Below are 21,067 nucleotides of genomic sequence, written 5' to 3' on the forward strand. Positions count from 1 at the left end.
TTTTTTTTTATAATAGAAATTATGAAGGTATCTGACGCACCGTCTCCACTTTTTTTAAAAGCATAAATTTAATACAGTTTGAAAATATAAGCTCCTCTGTTCGATTGTGTGTTTAAGCGATGGAGAAGAAAGAAGAGCGAGGGATTCGGCTGATAATACGCACCGGCAAATATGTCGTTTGCTTTCGCGATCCCATCTCTTTTTCTTTCTCTTTCCCTCAGAGAGTTATTTCGCAACCACCCTCTCCTCGCGTGTCTGTTGCCGCGATGCAACATCCCACCCCATGAACGTCGTGACGCGATCGCATCCTCCGCGCGATCCTCGTCGTCGTCGTCGTCGTCGCCGTCGCCGCCGTCGTCGTCGGTTCCTCTCTCGCCCTCTCGCGCACTCCGCGTTTCGTTCGTGCTCGAAGGGGGGAAACACGGGGTTATTACCGCGTGACAGGGTGGTGGAAAAGTGGATGGAGCCAGATAGAGCCACGCCCCGATCGCGGACAACGCACGCCAACCCGACGCGGCAGCCGAGGGTGTCTCTCTGTCCGCCACCGACGCGGCTGGCGCGGCTCCGGGCCACGGGGGTGGCTTTGTCGGTTGTGCGCGACAAGGACCGGGAAGGGCAGGAAGGAAGCGCGTCCACGCGGCACCATCGCGTCGTCGGCCACCACTATGGCTAGTCCACGGATATCCTTTATCGGGGAGATGTCACTTTGTGTCCGCGACGCTGGGCGCGATCGGATCACGCCACGGTGCCCTACGACGGCTTAACGGCGAGGAAGTGGAATAAAGTGCGGTCACTGCGCGTGGAACCGAACATCCCGGAGATCGGATCGCTCCTTCCTTCCTCGCGACTATCGTCTCCGATGTTGAGCGCCGACGAGACGTCGATGAACGATCGTCCACGAGGGAGGAGCCTCGACAAGATCGCGCAGACGCGTCTCATTCTTATCTAAAAAAAAAAAAAGAAAAAAGGATAGAAGCGACGATAACCGGAAATTCTCTCGGTGTCGGGAAATTGGAAAAGTCGCGAGAAAGTCGTGGAAAATTTCGTCCTACATAATGCAAGCAAAAACGTAACGTTGCCGAAAGGCCGGAGAAGGATAGAACGGATAGCACCCTTATGCTCGTCTCCTGAGCATCTTTTTGGAATCTAGGACATTGGTATCTAGCCACGTTCTCGCTAAACGCGTCGATATAACCGATACAGCCGTGCGAACCTGATAACATGGTAGAGAGCACTTATGCGAGCGACTCGCCGAGATCACGCTCGCCCATGACGGAATCGTCGAGTCCGCTACACGATGGTCCCGGTATATCCGGCTACGGCCACCACAACAGCTATCTGTACAGCTACTCGCCTGATCCGAGTAATCAGAATCACATCTCGGCGACGACGAGGCGTAACAACACGAGCGAGACGAGTAACGCCGCGCGTGACGAACGGACATTCGCCAGGAGTCCGATCGGTACCGCGGGGGATGCTACGCCCCGGCATCGGAATCTACGCGAGTCGGTCCCCTCGCGACCGGGCGGTTCCTCCGCCACCATGTCGTCCCCCACATCGCTCTTCACCATCGACAGCATCCTGGCGCCGAGACCGATCGGCAACGTTATCGCGCCCACGAGCACCACCACCGTCGCCGCGTCCGCGATCCAGACGCCGGACACGATCGAATCGGCCGCCAGTCGCACCACGACGATCCACCCGTTGCAGCAGCAGCTGCATCACTTGGCGTTCACCTCGGCGGATTTTCTCGGTGGGTAGTAACGGGGCCCGCGATCCCCGAAGACTCCCTCCCAGTGTGACTCCTTTCGGTCGAACGTGCCGAGAGCCGCTGAAAGAGGCCGCGAAGACGCTTAAGAGACCTACTAATCCTTTAGACTTCTTTTAGGCAGCTCTTACAAGACGTCTCTCGAGACTTCTCTCGCGCGTCGCGCCCGAGTTCCCCTTTACGCCTGCATGAAATTATGATTAACGTCATTTGTTAGAGTATCTACCCCGCGCATAAGCTCTTTAAACATTGTTCTATATATTTTACGTACAGCTTACGATAAATGTAGATATTAAATCGTGGTATTATTCGTGCCACGGGATTATATTAAATTCTTACAACGACGTAAACGGAATTCCAGGAATAATATCGAGAAAATTAGAAAGATATAAATTATGCGGAATCAAACGATTAATTTATGCGTGCTACCGGATATGTTAATTATCCCGATTTTTTTCAAACAATGTTGGATGAATATCGTCGTTCTTTATATTTTTTTCTCGTAACATGTGTAAGCATTTAGGGAAAATTGTGGAAAATTTCAACGAAAGGAACGGATATCTTCATTTTCATACATTTCGTAAATAAATTGGTAGACTACTCTTCTGAAATTGGAAATTTATCGATGAATTTCACATCTTAAATATTAAACTTGGAAAAAAATCAGAGTTCTTAAAAAAAACAAAAAAAAAACGGATATATTTTATTTGTCAATCAACGATGTAATTCTTATGATACGTACAATGTCGCTACATGGTGAGATAGCCGTCTTACGTTTAACTTAATTTTATTATAATTAACAAATCTTATATATGTTCGCTTACTATATAGAGTATATATTTGTCATTATTGTATGAACAAATAATCTCTTCAAATTTTTCTCTCCGTCAAAGCTTTATCTAATTGCTTTTCACACCAGTTGTTATCATTTATATGCTTGTACAACGTAAAACTTCTTGTATAGATTCTATCAATTTTCTATAGGTGTTAAATGTATTTTATCCGACAGGGAAACGTTTAACAATTTACATTGCGAAAATGGAAGACCCTACGTGAAATCCTAAGAGACTCGGTGCGAGAAACGCGTCAAAACTTCCTTTATATGCCCGCGGGGGCTTTAAGTATTTTTCCCTCAAGGAAACCCAGCTCTCTCTCTCTCTCTCTCTCTCTCTCTCTCTCTCTCTCTCTGTTTTGCATTGGAGATACGCGAGATGAAATCCGCAATCCGTTTCGATCATGCATGAACGATCTAGCTCCTTGTGCAATCCTGCTGGAAGGATGAAAAGAAAGCATGCAAACGCGAGAAAAAAAGAAAGAGAGAGTGTGAGTGAGTGGAAACGCAAGTAAAAGCAGAAATTTTTAGCCGTCCCCACATTTTCATACGCAACGTCGCGTTTAAGCAGCTTTCTTCGAGATTTTAAAGTAAAACGTCCCACGGGGACGGGGCGGGCGACCTTTTTATCCTAAATACGGGTTGAATGGGGTCCGCGGGACGACTGGCTCTACGAATTGTAATATCGCGCTTTCGACAAAAATTTCGATCTCGTCTCATAATTTCTTCGTACTTTCAATTCGGAGAAAATGTCAGAGAGTTCTTTGCGAATAGATCGTATTGCGAAGGATTTAATCCTTTTGTCTCGCTGCATCAATTTGTAGCCCGAATTATCGCGATTGTTATCCCTCGTTACAATCGATCCCAATCTCCCCTAATGTTATAATCGCGAATGAGAAATGGACGTTTGAATCTTTAATGCGACGCAAAGTTCAAATGGCCTTGCGCGGCTGCGGATAATCTTTATCGTTTATGCGCCGCATGCGCAGGTGTAGATTACGTTAGAGGATGTAACGAGTTTTAGATGATAGAAATGGTGAATGCGAGTTTTATTATCCTTTCGTCGTATCTTTTGAATTTCAGCCGCGGCATATCCAGGACTGTATCCTGGAGGATACGTGGCAGCGATGGCCGCCGCCGGCGTTTCCCTCCACGGACAACCGGCCTTCTATCACGCCGGTCATCCTTATCAAATAAATCCGAATAATCCGGGAATGGGCCCGATGGCGAAGCGAAAACGCCGCCATCGAACGATATTCACGGAGGAACAATTAGAACAATTGGAAGCTACCTTCGATAAGACGCATTATCCCGATGTGCTCTTGCGTGAACAACTGGCCCTCCAGGTCGATCTTAAGGAGGAAAGAATCGAGGTTGGTCAAATTTCTCACGTTTTACATTTACTTTAGTGATAGTTACTTTGATGAATTTAAAGTCGGTTGTGCGATATCGATAGTAACCGTCGCGACTTGTCAAAATTCGCCATTAAAACAAACTAGTAATTAAATATCATTTTTTAAATTAAAAATAAATTTATAGATCCAAACGGATTAAAACAAAAAAAAAACAAAAAAAAATTAAATTCCATTATTTGATAATTAAAATTATAGTTGAGATATAAATTTCTGTATCATTTTTGTCACGTTCCGGTGGAAATAAAATTAATCATCACATTATAGGAATTAAATATGCTAAGAAATTAAAATAATAAATAGTAAAAGGAACGAGAATTGTATTGAGACAATATTTCTCGTGATTGTGTTCGCGTGCATCGCGTCGTTTTCCGAACCCAAAGACAACCGACTACCGTTTCTCACCGTTCGCGGCCGAGTTACGTTGCGCGGCAGCCGGGTCTTAAGCTGCCTCCTCCCCATGACAAATTACTTTCTCGAGCCGTGAACGGAATATTGGGTTTCGGATTGACAAACATTGACCGTCCTCCGGATGGGTCCGCACGCACAATTTGTAATGTAATGTCGGCAAACTGTACGCGCTCGCGCGCCGCAGCCGCCGTTCCTGAGTGGGATGAAACGGCCCGTGTTTGTCGTCCTAATGCATAAAAGCCCATAATATTTTAACGCGGCCATTAAAATTTACCGCGGTGGGTATTTATCGGGGTACTCGGTCGACTTGAGCTAACAAGTTGCATGCTAGATTAAAAGCTTTAGCGATAATGTGTTTACTTCAATTATACATACATACGATCGCGCGAGCGAGCTTTCGTCGGCGCGGAGTGCGTGCACGCACACACGTGTGTCGGATAGCGCGCGCGGAGTGCAATTTATAATCTCTATAAAATGTGGTGTGTACTTTCCATGAGTTAATGGGAGAGAGAGAGAGAGAGAGAGAGAGAGAGAGGCGGGGGAGTGTTTTAAACGCTCGTTGCGCGTTTGATTTCGTATAAATTTACCTTTCAATAAAAAATGGCGCGGTTCATTGTGTCGCCGAATGAGTGTTATTTTTTTAGTAATTAACGATCTCGCTTCTCAATCTGCCATGATAAACGTTATATTGTAATCTCTGTGATTTTTACATTACGTATGCGTACAGTTAAAAAGCAAAGGATCCTATTTTTATACATTTTCACATTCGTTTCGTACAAGATATTATATCGATTTCAATTTTCAAGTATACGTTATTAGATGCAATGTACGGGAGCGAAGAATTAAATACGGGATAAAGTAACTCGTTGCTGGTGTCCGACACCTGACAGAATCCCTGACGACCGGCGACGATTCCGTCGAGTAATCACGGATTTTATGTGAGAATCATTGACACACTCGCGCGTGGGACCACCCGCGTCGCGTCGGCTTTGCCAAAGAGAAGGTCTCCCGAATCTCGAGAGTGTTTAAAGACTGGAGCAACATATACCTGCGTCTGGTACCGCAGGCCGAATCTCGAAGCGAGAGAGTCACGGTGTTTGCACAGAATTAGTAGAATAGCGACTTTTGTACGTTACGTCCTCGGTAGTAGAAACGGGGAAGCGAGCACAGAAGAGGACAAAGAAAAAACTAGGAACGGGTCAGGAAAAACCTAAGGCAATGTTTTGTGTACTTTCAAGATCGTGTCGACCACGATGTTGGACGCGAAGATAGATATCTCGAAAACTATCCATGTCCCCATCACATTTTATTCGAAAATAGATCGATATATGTATAAACGCAGATAGATAGGTGATGATTTAATTAACGTCACGTCTCTTATGAATATTAATATTATTATTAAAATTGTCGGTGGCAAGTTTACACGGGACATTTCGAGGGTCTGCGTGAAATGACACACGCGTTCACGACAGATTCAATCTCGCGTCTCGTAGAAAGTTTTTATGAGATACAGTGATCTCGGTTAGCGAGGAACTCTTTAAAATGAACGAGGGTCGAGCTATTACAATAGCTAATGCAGTAAAACGAGCGAGCGAGTAGGGGTGAAATATTGATTGTCGGTTTTCATTCGAATTGATTCGGACAGGCGTGAGGAACAAATGCGTATTCCGAGTGCGGCGGGAATTCGTTTGATGTACGTCTCGCGTCTTTTCTTACTTCATTAGATAATATCTCACAGTACACCGTCTTGCGTGCGTGTGATGAATCTTGCATAATCACGAATTTTAAAAAAATTCTACATTTATCGGAGATTCAATTGTTGACTTTACCAGCCAACACAATCGTTTTAATTCGTATATATATATATATATATATATATATATATATATATTACTTTGCAATTTATTTATATTACATATAATTTTCTTTTCGTTTGACATTTTATTATATGACTATATGTCGTTTCGCTTTTTTGCGGATAAAAAAAATTGATCCTATTTAAACCTTCATTTGATTATATTCATCTCAAGCAATATGATTTCTTATCTATTAATACAATATAAGCTTTCAATTCTTTCACTAATGTAAAAAATAGCATGTAAAATGGCTTGGAAAAAAATACAAAACTATATTCTTCCTCTTTTTATATTCTCTCTCTCTCTCTCTCTCTCTCTCTCTCTCTCTCTCTCTCTCTCTCTCTCTCTCTCTCTCTCTTAGAAAGAATTGTTTAACTTTACGCTACGGAATAAAGAATTAATTCGCATAAATTTCCGTCTAATTTAAACGCCCCGTCAAATCGTGCTCATTTCAGGTATGGTTCAAAAATCGTCGCGCCAAGTGGCGGAAGCAGAAGCGAGAGGAGCAGGATCGTCTGCGGAAGCTGCAGCTGGAGCAGCGTCAACGCGCCGATGACGGCGGTGCCACGGCGACGGTGATGGTGGGCGATCGTTTGAGCCTAACCAGGCAACAACAACAACAGCAACAAAAGCTGGAACAAGACACGGACAGCTCCGATCTCGAGGTGGCGTAGTGCGATTATATGGACGAGACGAGAAATTTCGCTCGTCGATGGAGATCGAGGAATTTGAAAATGATGACTCGGCGCTTTCGCGCTCTTATCAACAATGGGCAGCATGTATATACGTAATTGCGTTGTAAATATCGCTGTAAATATGAGTAAAGATGGATGTGTACGATACCGAAATAAATTATTGCGTCGGAGCAAGAGACGGCGTGACGTTTCATCTTCTTGCACGCAGACGCATCTCTCTGCAAAAGGTACATTTTCTCTCTCTCTCTCTCTCTCTCTCTTATTAAAGAAATTAGTTTTATCATATTAAACATGAAATGACGTTTCTCGTTAATGACAATTCCAGTATCTGCAAGAATATAGTCCGTATATATCGTTGCATATACATATCCCCTTACCCATTATATATATATTTGGAAGTTTTATAAATTTAATTATATCGCCGTATGTTTCCTTTTACCTCAATTCTGAATATGTTAACGATTTTACTTTACAACGATGAAATAATTTATAAGAATTAATTTGCAAAATCAATTTCGCGTAATGCCCGCCTTTAATACCGCATGAATATTTAATTGCTGCCTCGCGATTTAAATGTATCTTTATTTCCGGTTTAACTAAATCAACTCAATCAATGAAAATAAAATAAATTTAACTTAATTAAATTAAATTGAATTATGTTGGATTTATTTTTCTTTTATTAATATATTTGAAATTTTTAATAAATATTCATTGAGCTTCTATCCGAAAAGGTTTTTTTATCCGAAATATATTCAATATATTTAGTTTTGTCTCAATGCGACATACATTTTTATTAAAGAGATTCTCGTTTATATAAGTATGCAGCAAGATATTCATTTATAACGCAAGAAAGTTTCAATTTCGCGACACTATTGTGCTCTAGCGCGTAACTTACGGTTTTACAACAATGTTTTCTTATTAAAATCGCGTCACTGTTGTGGAAAATACATTCGTACGTTTATATAAACGTTTACACGTAGCTTCGATTCCATACATAAATATTAAAACCCGTCGATCGTTTAGGAATTTCAAAATAGTTGCGTCGAAATTTTCGCTTGATATTCTCCGTATATAACAAAGTTCAGAATCAATCAAAGTAACAAACAAATTATTTTACGCCGATTTATTTATAAAAAATACTCTTCCTTTAATCTTTTTTATTTTACATTTTATTTCGCACCGATGATCTTTTTTCAATCAGATTTTTAATTATCATGATATGTATAATTATTTCAGCTGTTCTGCAGTTCTACTTCTTTATCCTTCCCTTCCTCCTTTCGTCGAACGTACGCGAATCTTCCCAGCGAATCTTCTAAAGCGCTTTCTTTTCTCACTCATCCTCGCGCGAAAATCATAAGCGGGACCGATATCGACAATTCTAAGAATTTCCACGGGATTTAAACTGAATCGACTACGTTCTGTCGAGGCGATGGTCAACACGAGAACCATCACGAATTCACCGAGGGACGTGGCCCTCATCAGATAAGCGGCGCCGTGACCGTATGGAAAGAGCGGCGGGCCAAATGAATTCACGTCGCACATGTAATACGCGCCGCAAAACTTGAAGACACCGAGACAGGCGCTCTCGCACGTCAGGATGCCAAAGTGATGATCGGAAAACATTCGTTCCAGCGTTCCTCGTAGACATTCGCGCGATCTCGCGTACAGTCTACCGCAAATGGCCGGTAACATCCTGGCCTCGAACAAGGTATCGCCAATCTCGAAGCGATCGCATAGATACCTGCTCCAGCAGCTCACATGAACGTATTCGGTCTCGGTAGACTTCACCTCGGCCTCGTGCTTGCTGCGCGTGTAATAACGATCGCCGCACACGACGATCGCATCGAGGATCTTCGAGCTCCAATATTCCGGTGCCATGATCCTGGTCATGCCAGCGCACACCACGTAACAGGCATACGTTTGCATGCCTCGGTTCGCTTCGTCGAACATACGATCGGTTATGTGTATCTCGCCCCACAGGGAGAAGAGCCTGTTGGGCTTCTCCACGTAGTACTGATGCCATCTCGCCACTTTGTCACCGCTAACGGCGATTTTAGCGCGGCTCTTTCGCTTCGTGGGAGCGCATCTGCTCCAAGTGACTCGATGACACTTCAACCACGTGACTTTCTCTCTCGGTTCTCTCGGATCGTCCTCCTCGTCCCCCTCTCGATCGGTCGTGTCTTCGATTTCGCGAAGAGAATCCGACGGACGCTCGTCGATACGTTGTCGCGACGGTTCAGGTACGCCGCGTTGCAGTAATTTAAGATTATGCAGCTGACAGCAGTGAAAGGTCACGTGGAAAATTTGAACATCGAAAACATTGTCGCTCGCGATCTTGGATTGATTCGGATCGCGCGACTTTGGAATCTCGCGGTAGGCATAGGCTCGCAACAGGAGGATCACCAGGTGTCTCCGTAGCGAGCTCTTGGTGCAAAACTTTACGATGCAGGCGCGACCGTCATCGTCCCAGTAGCCGAACTCGTCGCATCGATAAGGATTGTAGAGATACCAGAAGATGCCATCTTGCCAGAACGCCAACGAGAATCTGGTCGTGCGGAAGATGCAGTCGCGATATCGCGCAGCCAGCTTGTCGAACCATTCCTCGAGCCTGCGTGTTTCTTGGTGCACGGGTACGTATTCTAGATTCGTTATTTTCTGACAGCCGAGTTCTACCCTGACTTCCAAGGGATCCTTTCTGCGTAACGTGATCTGTCTCTTTAGATCGCTCTCCTCGTAGTTAAAATCGATGTTTCGCACTACAGGTATATCCCTCATTTCTTGAATCAGCTCGATCTCGACGTCATACTTGTAGTTGTACACGACAACATCATCCAGACGTTGCTTCTTCTTTACGTTAATCGCGCCGATATGAGTGTAAAGTGTCCAGGCGTGGTCGTAGATGTAATCGATATTGGCGCCCCACGCGTACTTGTATCTTCCATAAAAAAAAAAAAAAAAGATAACGTGAAATGAGTAAATGCTGCTTGTACGAAAAGAGATGACAGCTCTGACTAGATTCTAACTCTCACGGAGATAGAATATAGTCCAACTTTTATATCTCCCGGCGACAAATATTCGAAAATAAACTAAATGAAATTAACGATAAAATTTGCCAAAATGCACTGAGATGCATTTTTTATTCACGCTCTCTTTCTCTCTTTCTTTTTTGATTGAATCGTCACACTTGAATACCTGAGCTGAGTTCTCGCCAATAACGCCACGACCGCTTGATAAAAACAAAACTTCCAAGTGTTTCTGCGCTCTCGCAACGGGCTGAGTTCCGGTAGATGCATGCCCTTTAACCCGCGAAGAACCACGTTGGCATAGACACGTCTGTCCTGTCCCTCGGGCGCGTCAAATTCTACGATGACATAATCACCGTCCACCAAACCGGGACGTTCGCCGACCGCGCGATCTATCAATAATTTCAGCTTAGAATCCGCACACTGCACTCGTGTGCGAACGTGGCCCAACTCTTTGCGATTCGCGAAATCGCTCCTCTGCTCGCGCACAAGGAATTCCTCTTCGTCGTCATCATGCTGCGGATCGCAAGGGAAAATGTCCCTTCGCCTCTTTCGCCCTTCCTTCTCTCGCGCCCTCAGCTCATCTCGCGCAACGCACGGCCACACACTCGGCCATTTCCCACTTCCGGTTCTTCGTATCTTTCCTCTCCTTCGAAATACCTTCGTCTATCAAGAAAATATTACGAGAAATTAAGGCGTGTCGTACGTAGAATACATCTTTAAAGACACAAGCGAATATATAATATTTATAACATATTTTCGATCAATATTATTATTGAATTTCGCGAATCTTACTAAAGCTTTAAAGATATGCAAAGATATAACGAAGGAAAAGATTATTTTGTCGCAAAATGTAAATGCGATCGACATTTATTGGCCTTACTACTGTTCGTTGACTAACCGACGGTCTCGTCCTCATGCTTCTCCAGATTCGCGTCCGTTTGCATCGATCTAATCCGATCGATCTTCGATCAGCTTGATGTTGAATCTGAAAGCCGCCGAGCGGGAAGCACTCGTAAAGCGGAAGCATCTCTTCGACAGCATCCTCCGCGCGAAATGGTAGCCTCGCTACGTCGGATAACAATGCCTTCCGTTTGTCTTTCCTCTTCGATTCTGCGTATCTACGCGATGCTTTATGCAAATTCATTGGCTATGCGTGCGAGATAAGAAATTCGCGATCAGAAAAATTAACCGAGCATCCTGTCTCTTACGATTTTATAACGCGCCAAATGGGTCCTTCCTCGTTTTCCATCCCTCTCTCTAGCCAAGATCTCTTCTCCTCTTCTCTGTCCTTATCTACATCCGGTTCGGTGATCTCGTAATCGGTACTCTCGTATTTAATAGCGTCTCTGGTCTCGATCGTTGTTGCATCCTCCGTTGCATCGGTGTCGATCGCATCTATCGTAACCTCCTCCGCAAATTCGCTTATCGTCTCTTCCTTAATTTCAGCCTCTGGTTCCGCCTCGGGTTCCGCCATATTTCGCGAACTAAATGACGATTGAAACGGTGATTTCACGGCATAATTTATACGTCAGTTATGTAACATTGTGTAATTGAAAAGTTTCACGTCAATATAAAATATCACGCAATTTTGATATAACTAACGTGCGAATGTGTCAAATTTGTATTCTTTTATACACGTCAATACAATTGAACGTCTAAGTACGTTTAAATACGTACGGAAATTATTCATAAATAGAGATAAATTCACATAGAATACGTACATTTTATATTCCAATATATATATAAATATATAAAAAGGAAAGACAGAAATATATTTGTAACGTATGTATATATATATATATATAATTATAAATTCATGATAATATTATTAAGCGCGATGATTGAGAATCCGGACGCGCGATAGCTATTATATCCCCTGCTGGACCTTGTTCAGTACAGATCCGCTCGGATGCGATCCGAATTCACAAAGTGAGGGAAAGGGGGAACGAATATTCAGAAATGATCGGCTCGAATTTGTATAGGCCCACGAGAGAGAGAGAGAGAGAGAGAGAGAGAGAGAAAGACCACAGCCTCTCCTCGAGAACGTGGACGGCTTCCTGAAGCTGAAAAAATACAGGCTCGAAGGACGGGGGAGGGGGCAGCCTCGATTTATCTCGTTTCGTTGGTATGATTTTATAATTATTTTGCTGCCGGCGCAGACGAAGCCCTAGGAGCGATCAGACGCAATCTCGACGGCCGCGAAACCCGCCGGTGACGCAAGATTTTCAAAGTGTTTATAAAATTACGGGCGCGATACCGCGCGGCGTGCGACCGAAATAACGCGAAACCGTATCGGGTACGCGGTATTCAAATCATTATTGGATTTGGGAGCCCCGCGCGTGCACGCACGGATGACGAACAAATAAATCGTATTTCGAATGCCGCAAAGTCGGCGCCGTCGATTCCGCAATCGGCGTCGAGAGAGAGCTTTTCTGTCAAAAGCAACAAACGTACAACCTCGTTTGTACGTTGTTTTCCGGACGCTTTGCATCTCGAAATTATCCCGAGTTTCATAAGACCGTGATACGGATCCCGACTTTTCATTCGATCGTGCGAAAATTCAAAAAATATATTTCAGATCGTATTAAAGTTTCAACTCTATTGTCTGTTTTTTTTTTTTAATTACGTTCAAAAGGTAGAGCTCGAGACGTTATCCGACAATAGCCGGACGCTATTACATGTTAGTCGAAAAAAACAGCTAACAACTTGTAAAAACTGAAGAAAAGCCTTGTTTTTAACAACGAACGCTGCACCGTCCGGCAAATTAATATCCGGCGGCTTTTGTTCCGTGTTATTTGCAAGTTTGTGTTTTTCCGTCACGGTTCAAACGATGCAATTTTGCGCGTAAAACGTGGCGTAAAGTTTTTAATGAAATGACAACGTATGTAAAGCACAGAGCGGACTAAAGCGTGTATGTCTCGCTGATGTTTTGCGAGACGAAACATCTTTTCCGTCGGAGCTATTTCCAAGAGCGTCTCGTGGGAATCCCGACATTGAGCGAAGTCAAAGTAGAATTCGAGAATCGGAGTCTGATCCTCGTCGTCCGGGACTCCGCTACATCCGACTGAAGTTTTCCCGAGGAGAATCAAAGATTGGGACAATCCCTTGTGAAAATTTAATGAAAAGTTCACGGAGAGACAGTAAACTTGGAGAGACGGATTGATTGCTCGCGCGACGCGGTTAAACCTATCGAAAAAGTATTGTACATACATCAATGAATTATCGTGATCGAATTATTACGCGCGAGAACTCTCTTGAATGTCGCCGAAAACTTTGGCGATCCGAGATATCGTTAAGTCCCCTAAACTAGCAAAAGATATTTATTATCCCGCTATATTATGGAAATACTATCGACATATTTACGCGCTAAGAAATTCATTCAATTTATTAAAAAAAGATCAACGGTTAGGTAATTTATATCTTTAAAGTGTTTCTTTCGATTAATGTGACATTTGTGCAAAGATTTCTCTCGCAATCCGATGGAAATTATTACAAGAATCGCTGTGACGCAAATTTCGGGAGGCGCGATGCCAGAATCGTTCCGAGATACGAAGGGAGGAGAAGCGGATTGCCCGTATCCATATAATACATGCATACTTACGTCTATATATGTTTGTGTATAGTATATACTCATTTCGAAAGGAGGAACGGGGGAAATGAGCGGCGAGTGGGGTGGGAAAGAGAGAGAGAGAGAGAGAGAGAGAGAGAGAGAGAGAGAGAGAGTGCAAAATAAACAGTGCATTATACGCAATAACGCACAAAACACCCCTACGGCTGTGCAGTCATCTCCTTCGAAAGATTCGGCCGCGAGTGCGCGCGCGGGCGATTCAATTAATTTTATTTTAATTACCGCCTCGTCGGGCATACGCCGATTGTTATTGTTTCGACGTCGATGAATCGACCGTCGCCCGTAATTTTGCCGCTGACAATTTCCGCCTCTCAATGTCCGCGATGCCCACACCTGTACAAATGGGTATCGCGCGAGATGACAAATTTCCCATTATTTCTTAGAACGCAAGAAAGATTGATCGATCAATCGATGACCTATTCTTCCAATATCTTTTTCGGATTAAATGGTGTAAAATTGTTTCTCATCCTTTTCTTAATTAAACATTGCGTTAGAATTAGACAACAAATTTATGAGGCTGGTGGAAATTTTCTTTTGTGAGAAATTATAATTTTTTTTTTTTTTTTTTTTTTTTTATTCATAGTTTTCACAGAAGAAGAAAGGCGCCATATATCGAAAAGCACGATGAATCTGTTTAGAATTACATAACGAAAAATGTAAGTAAACGAGAACAGAGCGGCATATACGGCCGTAGCAGAGACGATTGTTACGCCAGGAAATACGCGAGCCGCGATCGATGGCACTCGATACACAGTCGGCGACGAATTAAAAAGTCGATGTATTGAATTTACAAACGAGCCGTAATATTATTCGAGGAAATAACAAAGGCCGCGCTGGTGCGGACGAATTAAGCTATTTTGCCCTACGCCGCGTATATTGTACGTGTGGGCCCGTAGTGTGGCGGAATTATTTGTACGTCATTACTAATGCGCAGTCGCGATAGAGTTCGATAATATTACAATAATTAAATTATCGTAATATCGCCGGCGGAAAAGGGAGGCGAGTATGAATTTGTTGCGGTTAAATATATAATAAAGCGTTGCTTAAACAAGGGCGAATGCCGGTTACACAAAACGCATACTAAACTAGTAAATAATTCAACGATTCATTTTCGATATAGAATTTAATCATCCGCGTAAAAGCGAGACATTGACGCTTCGCAGCAGTATTAATGCAATGGTCGTTTTCTTATCCATCTCGGGATCCGCTCGTAATCCACGACTCGAACCTTATTATGCTCAACCGCAATATAATAAAGGCAGTGATATATAATTTCAAATAGATCAAAAGGAGTATATAGTCTGTACTGGAAAAATTGTTGTTAAAAAAAAAATATATATATATATATATTCATATATATTCTCTTTTTTAATAAATTTCTAGAATATAAAATTAATTTTATATATCAATCTATTATCACAAGCCTCTTCTTATCATTGTGCTATAAATTAAAAAGACTTGAAATAATTTTAAAATGTTTGAATCTAAAGCGTTTTCATATACTCTTATCTTTATAAACGTCACTTGGCTTGAATGACACTTGAGAAATATGATTTTAATACGTTCCTTCTATCGAATCAAGCTTTATGCAATATTATACACACAGCTATACTATATTGATATAGAATGAAAGATTCGACTGTTCACGAGCAGATTTAATTACGCAAATATTCGCGTGATGCATAATCAAAATTCGTGCCGTGGAAGCTCGAAACGTTCCCGGGAGAGATTTGTACGCGACAAACCACCGGAGACGAATCCGAGAGTCCCGGAGTCGGAAGGATCGTTAAACGCGCGGGTTATTCGTGTCTTCGGACCCGTCGTCGTTCCGTTCGTCGCGTCTCCGTAGCCGGCGCGGAGGGAGGAAGGGGGAGGGGGAGGGGGAGGGATGAGGAAGGAAGAAAGGATGGGGAGAGAATGAGAGGAGGGGGGGAGGGAGGGAGGGGGGAGGAGGGAAGTCCTTTTAATTACCCGACGTTAAATTCTTTATCTGGGTGAAACAATGTGGCGGGCCCGTGTTTTCAGATCAAACAAACCCTATGTTGATACGCGGTAATAGAATAATCTGGCAGCTGATTCCGGGGATATAGCCCGCGGGGATAGAAACCCACACGATTTCTGCACCCGGTCTGTACGTTACCACATCCCCGAACGAAAATCAACCCCCTTCCCGTCTCCGCCGCTACCGTCGCCGTCGCCGCCGCCGCCGCCGCCGCCACCCTTCCGTGCACCCTCGTAACCTCGTACCAAGAGAGATAGATAGAGAGAGAGAGAGAGAGAGAGAGAGAGAGAGAGAGAGAGAGAGAGAGAGAGAGAGAGAGAGAGAGAGAGAGAGAGAGCTCCGAGTGTTTACACACTCCATGGCACTGCCAGGACGAATGATTTCCGGTACGTACATATGTACGTATATGTGAGACAATAAACTAGTGTCCGCCAACTCATCGAATCTAACCAAGTATCGCTTGTTGTCCCTTTATTGCCTCGGAAAATTCATCGGACGATCGAATGTCCGACGGACACGTCCCCGTTTTGTTTTTCTATCCTGTAAATAAAATATAATCTACAATAGCCTCTAATCCTTCAACGGGCTGGTATGAAGCTTTAAAAAAAATGTTTTCCTCCCAAAAATATAGATCGCATCTTGTCACTCGGTCGTCGCGGAATTAAACTTGACGTCTCGCATCACGATGTCATCGTAACGTAGTCGATACCGATATCGCGCGACGAGATATCACCCACCGCCGCAGAATCGCGCGCGATGGAATTCAATAAAATTGCAAATTACTATCCCGACGAGGAATATTCCGGACTTGTTATTCTCCGTCCGCGTCGCGAAGGGAAGGAGGACGGGCAGGTTCAGCAAAGGGAATCTCGGCAGAGATCTCTGGTACATCGAGGAGATCCGAGAGCGCGCGATATATCAGACGCGAAAGATACTTTTGGCGCGCGTCGTCTCCTCGAACCCCCAGGTCGGTCGCACAATGCGAGGCTATTGAAACGCGACATTCCGACTGTGTTTTATATTGCTCTCCGAGTACCCTGATTCAATACGACTGGTGCGGCACGGACGAATGATTCCGATTCTGCGAGTTTCTCCACCACGATGCCTCCTCTGTCGCCGATATCAACGATGCTCTTATCGATACCGGTACTTGCTTCGCAATATCATTCCTCTATCGCTCGTCTCCCTCTAAACCTTAGTCTCTCGCCTCTCGCGTTACTCTTAAAGAGGATTAGGCCCCTGTTGCGAGCGATCTATTTTACTCGATATATTTGAAAAACATTCTCGCGCGATAAAATTGATTCAATTAATCGAGACGCGTGAATAATATTTTTTTTCGAAATAGATATTAATTTTAAAAATGTAACTTATAAAAAAATTTATATTTGTTACTATCGAGATTTTATCTTGTTGTTTACGAAATTGATTCCATGCGCAACCAACTTGTCAGATGAAATATTTTACAAGATAGTTTTCCCTCCGAGCGACACAATTCTACCTCCCCCCCTCCCCCCTCCTTTATTCTTTCTTAGCTTTAAAAAAATCGGTTTTTGTCAAAGAACGTCGGGAGGGATAGCTTCGCTGCGCATAACTTTACGCTCATTCGCGTATAACGAGACGATACGTAACAAGGATGGCAACTCGCGTCTACAACGGCAAAACTGACAAGCGGAAAGAGCTCTTCTTTCCTTTCTCGCTCGTTGCTTCTTGGCTCAACGAAAACCCATTGTTTATAGGCTAACAAGGCGCGATTCTTTTCGCACAAGTCGTTTTTCCCAGCGACAAAGTGACAAAAGATGCAACGCGAGTAACCACGATGACACATCCGTGTACGTGTACCAAAGAATAAAGAGAGAGAAAGGGAAAAACGAAAACCTTTCGAAAATTTAAAGGGAATATAATACATGTCGGTAGAAGATACTTGATCGTCTTTGATAAACTACCATAAATCGAAGATTGTTAGTGTTTACATACATACATATTGTTATTTTTTATATTTAATATAACGTCAAGAATAGATCTCGCCACAATTTGTTAAAAGCTGTCGATCTATCTATCTTAACTGATATTATTTCGACGCCTTTTTTCTTTAAAATCAGACATTTTCTCGTTCCAATCGAGAGACGGAGGATAAAGTTAATCGATAAGTTGATTAACTCGCGATAATAAGCAGTCTAAGGGCTCATTATATTCTCACAGTTTTCATATAATCAAATGACGCGACGAAGCAAGGGCGTGGACGGGTAACGCCGGGGGTGAGATTCGCCCTTAGGCTTGGATGAACCCCGCCTTTGTCGGAGTCGTAGTCTTCATCCTAAGGGATTTCATTTCCATTAGCGTATTGAAGAAACTCAAACGAAGAAAACATTTCGGCCGAGAAATTCTTTCTCGAGCTACGACCACGCGTACAGTCCCTCTCTCTCTCTAAAAAAAAAAAAAAAAAGTATCTTTCTCTCTCTCTTTTTTCTTATGCAATTTTCTTTAATATTCACTGTTTCTGCGCGCGCGTATATTCGCGTTTATCATATTGATGGTTCTATAAATTTAGAATGCGCGAACGTCTCATCAAGAATTTTCTGGTTAGGTAGAAGGATGTCTTTAGAGAAATTGCTTTTTATGCAAGAGACCTCCATCCCTTTACAGGATAAGGAGCGTCTGTTAATGGCGATATTACCGGTGCGCGTCATAAGGAGAAACGTACGCTAAAGGTCTTTCAATTAACTTAATGGTCTGCTAAATACGCAACGCTGCTTGTATTTAAGACACGATCGCTAATAAAGAAACACGCCGTATCGCAAACACGTTATCGCGTACAACGAATCAACAACGGAGTAGAACCGCAATCTTTGACAATAATGACATTGTCAGTGAACGAAAATAAGTAATTCGATACGACACCGAGTATCTATATCTCTGGAAAAATTTATTCGACAAAAAACAGATATATATATATTTGTGTAGAAATATTTTTTTTTAATCTTGAAAATTTTATTTAGAACGATTCAAAAATATTCGCGCAGACCTTTATCATTGATCGTCATTTGTCATTGAACACCGCTTCTTCGCGCTTTATCAATTTATACATGGAATTCATACATTATTCATACATAGAATTTTTAATATTGGCGACTCCGTTTATCGTGGCGTCGCGATGACAAACTCTCTCGGAAGGAGATTAACCGGCAATAAGGCGGATGCAACGGAGCAGTCACTAGCACCGATCGCGTGACAGGAGTCAAAGCATTCGAAGGCAATGAGTCCTTCATTCGGGAGGAGGGCGGTTAATAGCTGGAGGACAATGGGCTTGTGGGGTTGCTCTCTCTCTCTCTCTCTCTCTCTCTCTCTCTCTCTCTCTCTCTCTCTCTCTCTCCTGTAGATTCCTGGGACCGGCGAGCGCGGCTATCCGAGGGGATGGCAGGCAGGCAAGCAAGCAGACACGTAGATCGCAGGCGTGACTGTGTGAGACCCTCGCTGAGATAATTGAGCCGTCAGCTGCACGAACCTCGAGCAGCGCCATGATAGCGCCGCACCACCGCAAGTCACCCTCGCCTCGCCTCGCCTCCCTTCGCTTCGAAACGGAAGTACACTTAGGTCACGTGACGACGCGTGGATCGAATTACCGCGAAACGACACCGCCATCCACCTATCTCGGGAACGTGGAGGAGAATCTTGGCCGCGATACACGCGGCCGATTACTACTTTCCCGCCTAGTTTTCTCTCTCTCTCTCTCTCTCTCGATAATAATAAGCAGAATTCCGCTACTTAACAATCTTATATTTCTACAAAAATATCAATCGATATTCAAAGAGCATTCGATAATTGAACACAAACGTCCCGGTATATCTCGTAAAGCTTGATGCCTTAAATTTTTAAAGACACCGTTTATAAAAACGTTTCTGTTCGAATAATGTTACCTGCAAAGGAATTTTAATAATTTTTTATTTGCGCAATACTTCACACCGATATTTAAGGACAAAAGCGCTGCATACAACAAGATAACGAGAGACGAAAGGATAAGGTGCTTTGGAAGGCGCGTTCGGCCACGAGAAGCAGGACCTACTTCGAAACGCTACGTTCTAATCCGTCTAACTCGACACAGGATTCGATAATGCGACGCGACGCGTGAAATCCCGATGGATTTTTGCCCGCACCGAGGATACGGTCCAGATTACGGAACGGGCGGGGAAGAAACTCTTTCTACGAAAGATCGGCTCGCTTTCGAATCTGCTGCTTCGCGGAGTAAGCTCTTGACAGACGTACCGGAAATATTCGTTGCGAGAAAGCATTACGGGATCGTGCCGGTATCATTTCCCTCGTTGGGGAATCTATTAACCGTCACATTGGAGACCTCACTCTCGTGGGAATTACGTGGAAATAAACCTCGCGCTTTCGAAAGAAGCAAACGATCGTGTTTAAGGTTCGTCGATCTGAAACGGCTTTTTTTCAACTCTCGGGAAAAACGTAGGAAATCAACTCTCTTGATCGCGCACATCTATTGGAATGTTTGGATTAAACAGCGATATACGTTAATCTAAATGCAAACGCCTAGTCTTATCACAGACGGCGTTTTCTACGCTAGGCTTTGTTTTCCAGACAAACAGCATGGAAAATAAGATTACTTTTATCTCATCCATCGGAAAAACTGATTAAGAATATACGACGAAAGATACCGAAAAAATTATCATACTTGAAATTATTTTCCCCGTCTTAAACACGTGTTTCTAATATATAAAGATTACACAACTTGTCATAGCAGATAAAATAAGTTTTTCAGTTAATCGTCGCAGAAAATGGACCAACACTGTAAGACTTACATTATAAGAGAAGGAGAATCAAAAATATTTTATGACAAAGCCGTTGTCTCTCTGTCTTTTAAGCGGAAACAACCGATACCTCATAGTCTGTCGCAATTTCAATATTAAACATCATATTTGTTGAGACAAAGACATTTATAAGAGGATCAACAAATATACAATATTCTTGCGACTCTATATAATTGAAAAAGGATTCTATCAAGAATTTTGATGAGAAACTAGGGAGACTACTGTTTATCTTGTTGTTTTCGAGGATTTATCCCTAATTCGCAATCTTCTTCTTTTTTTTATCAATTACTCGCGATTTTATAGTTTTATTCATCCGTCATCCGTGACATTTGTCCGTAAAATGGTAGAGCAACAACTTCACTTCCGATGACGGTCCTTTCGGAGCGTTTTGCCCGGAATGTATCCATGTCGCTATAGGAGCAGGACGGTAATGCCGACCGATTATCCATCCCTCGACACGGATACCCTCCTCGCGCTGCCTTACCCCTCCCATCCCCTATAAGGAGAGATGCATCCGCGTCCTCCATCCGTCCTCGCCTATCCCTCCGAGGACATCTTCGGAGTCTTCCCCCTCCGGAATAGTGCGCCGGGGGTTGAGATTCGTTTAGCGGGTA

General features: G+C 43.3%; 2 protein-coding genes across 2 annotated transcripts; one reads left to right on the forward strand and one right to left on the reverse strand.

Annotated features, from left to right (window-relative positions):
- Positions 1-1,122: 1,122 nt before the first annotated feature.
- Positions 1,123-7,094, forward strand: Gsc (goosecoid homeobox). Its single transcript, XM_070298932.1, has 3 exons — positions 1,123-1,753; positions 3,684-3,973; positions 6,735-7,094. The coding sequence occupies exons 1-3, from the start codon at positions 1,222-1,224 to the stop codon at positions 6,951-6,953; spliced, it is 1,041 nt and encodes a 346-aa protein (XP_070155033.1). The 5' UTR covers positions 1,123-1,221; the 3' UTR covers positions 6,954-7,094.
- A 1,053-nt stretch (positions 7,095-8,147) lies between these two features.
- On the reverse strand, positions 8,148-20,953 carry LOC138935077 (uncharacterized). Its single transcript, XM_070299411.1, is given in 6 exon segments — positions 8,148-8,268; positions 8,271-9,909; positions 10,167-10,663; positions 10,899-11,118; positions 11,209-11,484; positions 20,938-20,953. Coding segments are annotated over 5 exon segments (2,667 nt in total). The 5' UTR covers positions 11,475-11,484; positions 20,938-20,953; the 3' UTR covers positions 8,148-8,223.
- Between the last annotated feature and the right edge of the window lie 114 nt (positions 20,954-21,067).

Source organism: Polyergus mexicanus, unplaced genomic scaffold (assembly GCF_030449975.1).
Source record: "Polyergus mexicanus isolate NDT 795.1 unplaced genomic scaffold, iyPolMexi1.0 SCAF_7, whole genome shotgun sequence".
Classification (NCBI taxonomy): Eukaryota; Metazoa; Arthropoda; class Insecta; order Hymenoptera; family Formicidae; genus Polyergus; species Polyergus mexicanus.